The following is a 1,091-nucleotide window of genomic DNA, read 5'->3' on the forward strand; positions in this document are numbered from 1 at the left end:
TGCCAAGTCCCTCCTGCCACCCCTGCGAGCACCTTTTCTTTCCTCCCTCTCCAGCCTCAAAAACTTCTTTAAGAAGGCCTCCGACATGCTGTACTTCAAGCGGCTCATCCAGATCCCCCGGCTGCCGGAGGTACGGGGCCGTTCCGGCCGTACGTGATGCTTTAGAGAGCCCGTGGGTCCTGGGTGGATGAGGTGTCCCCATGTGTGGGTTTGGGGGTCTGGGGACGCTGCAGGGGGACCCGCCAGCCTGTCTCAGCAGCGTGAGGATTGCTGCCTCCCTCCCCTCGTCCATCTGCCTGTGGCAGTCCCCAGGACCCCAGCTGATGCCACCGCAACCTCTTGTCCCTGCAGAGCCCCCCAAACTTCTTGCGGGCATCTGCACTGGCTGAGCATGTGAAGCCAGTGGTTGTCATCCCTGAGGAAGCCCCTGAGGACGAGGAGCCAGAGAACCTCATTGAGATCAGCACAACTTCCACAGAGCCACAGGTAGGGCACAAGGCTGGGGACCCTGGGACCAGGCAGGGGACAGGCACCCGCAGCCTGGCTCAGCTCAGCACCCTTTGTCTTCCCCAGATCACCTCGGATGTATTTGAGCAAACCTTCGGGCCACCCAATGGCATTCGGGATGACAGGTATGGGGCTCCAGTGGTGGCAGAGGGGACATGGACACTGCTTCATGGGACCAACCTGCCTTTCTCTGCAGGGACGGGCAGATCGAGAGCCTCAAGAGGGAGGTGGACATGCTCCGTGCAGAGATGGAGAAGATTAAGCTGGAGGTAAAGCTCAGCTGGGGAACAGCCAGTGCAGGAGTGCGGGGTGTTTTTTGGTGCTGCAATTTGGAAACCCCAACAAGATGCAGCAGTAACAGGGTCCTGGCACCCAGTGCTGTGTTTTGGGCCCTCTCCCAGTGCCAGGACCTCACTCCTGATGGAGATGAGGTGGGGGCACATGAGACCGGTGCTGTGCCATCCCGGCTGGCTGTTAGCAGCCCATACAGAGCGGCTGCAGAGCTTTCCTGTGCCCCTCTCAGCGACCCTGCCCAGATCTCAGCCCGGTGCTGGGGTCAGGATGCTGGGGGGGCAGAGCCGTGG

At 61.0% G+C, this 1,091-nt stretch overlaps 1 protein-coding gene across 1 annotated transcript in view; it reads left to right on the forward strand.

Moving 5' to 3' along the window:
• The window catches only part of LOC103768030 (huntingtin-interacting protein 1-related protein-like), a gene marked incomplete at both ends in the record, with an annotated part of 4,969 nt that extends 4,193 nt beyond the window's left edge, over positions 1-776 (forward strand). Inside the window, 4 exons of the mRNA XM_008935162.1 lie at positions 8-130; positions 352-486; positions 574-632; positions 704-776. Of these exons, the coding sequence (XP_008933410.1) occupies positions 8-130; positions 352-486; positions 574-632; positions 704-776 (390 nt within the window). The remainder of the gene's footprint in view (positions 1-7; positions 131-351; positions 487-573; positions 633-703) is intronic.
• Positions 777-1,091: the final 315 nt, after the last annotated feature.

The sequence above is a fragment of the Merops nubicus genome, unplaced genomic scaffold, assembly GCF_000691845.1.
Source record: "Merops nubicus isolate BGI_N331 unplaced genomic scaffold, ASM69184v1 scaffold50422, whole genome shotgun sequence".
Taxonomy (NCBI): domain Eukaryota; kingdom Metazoa; phylum Chordata; class Aves; order Coraciiformes; family Meropidae; genus Merops; species Merops nubicus.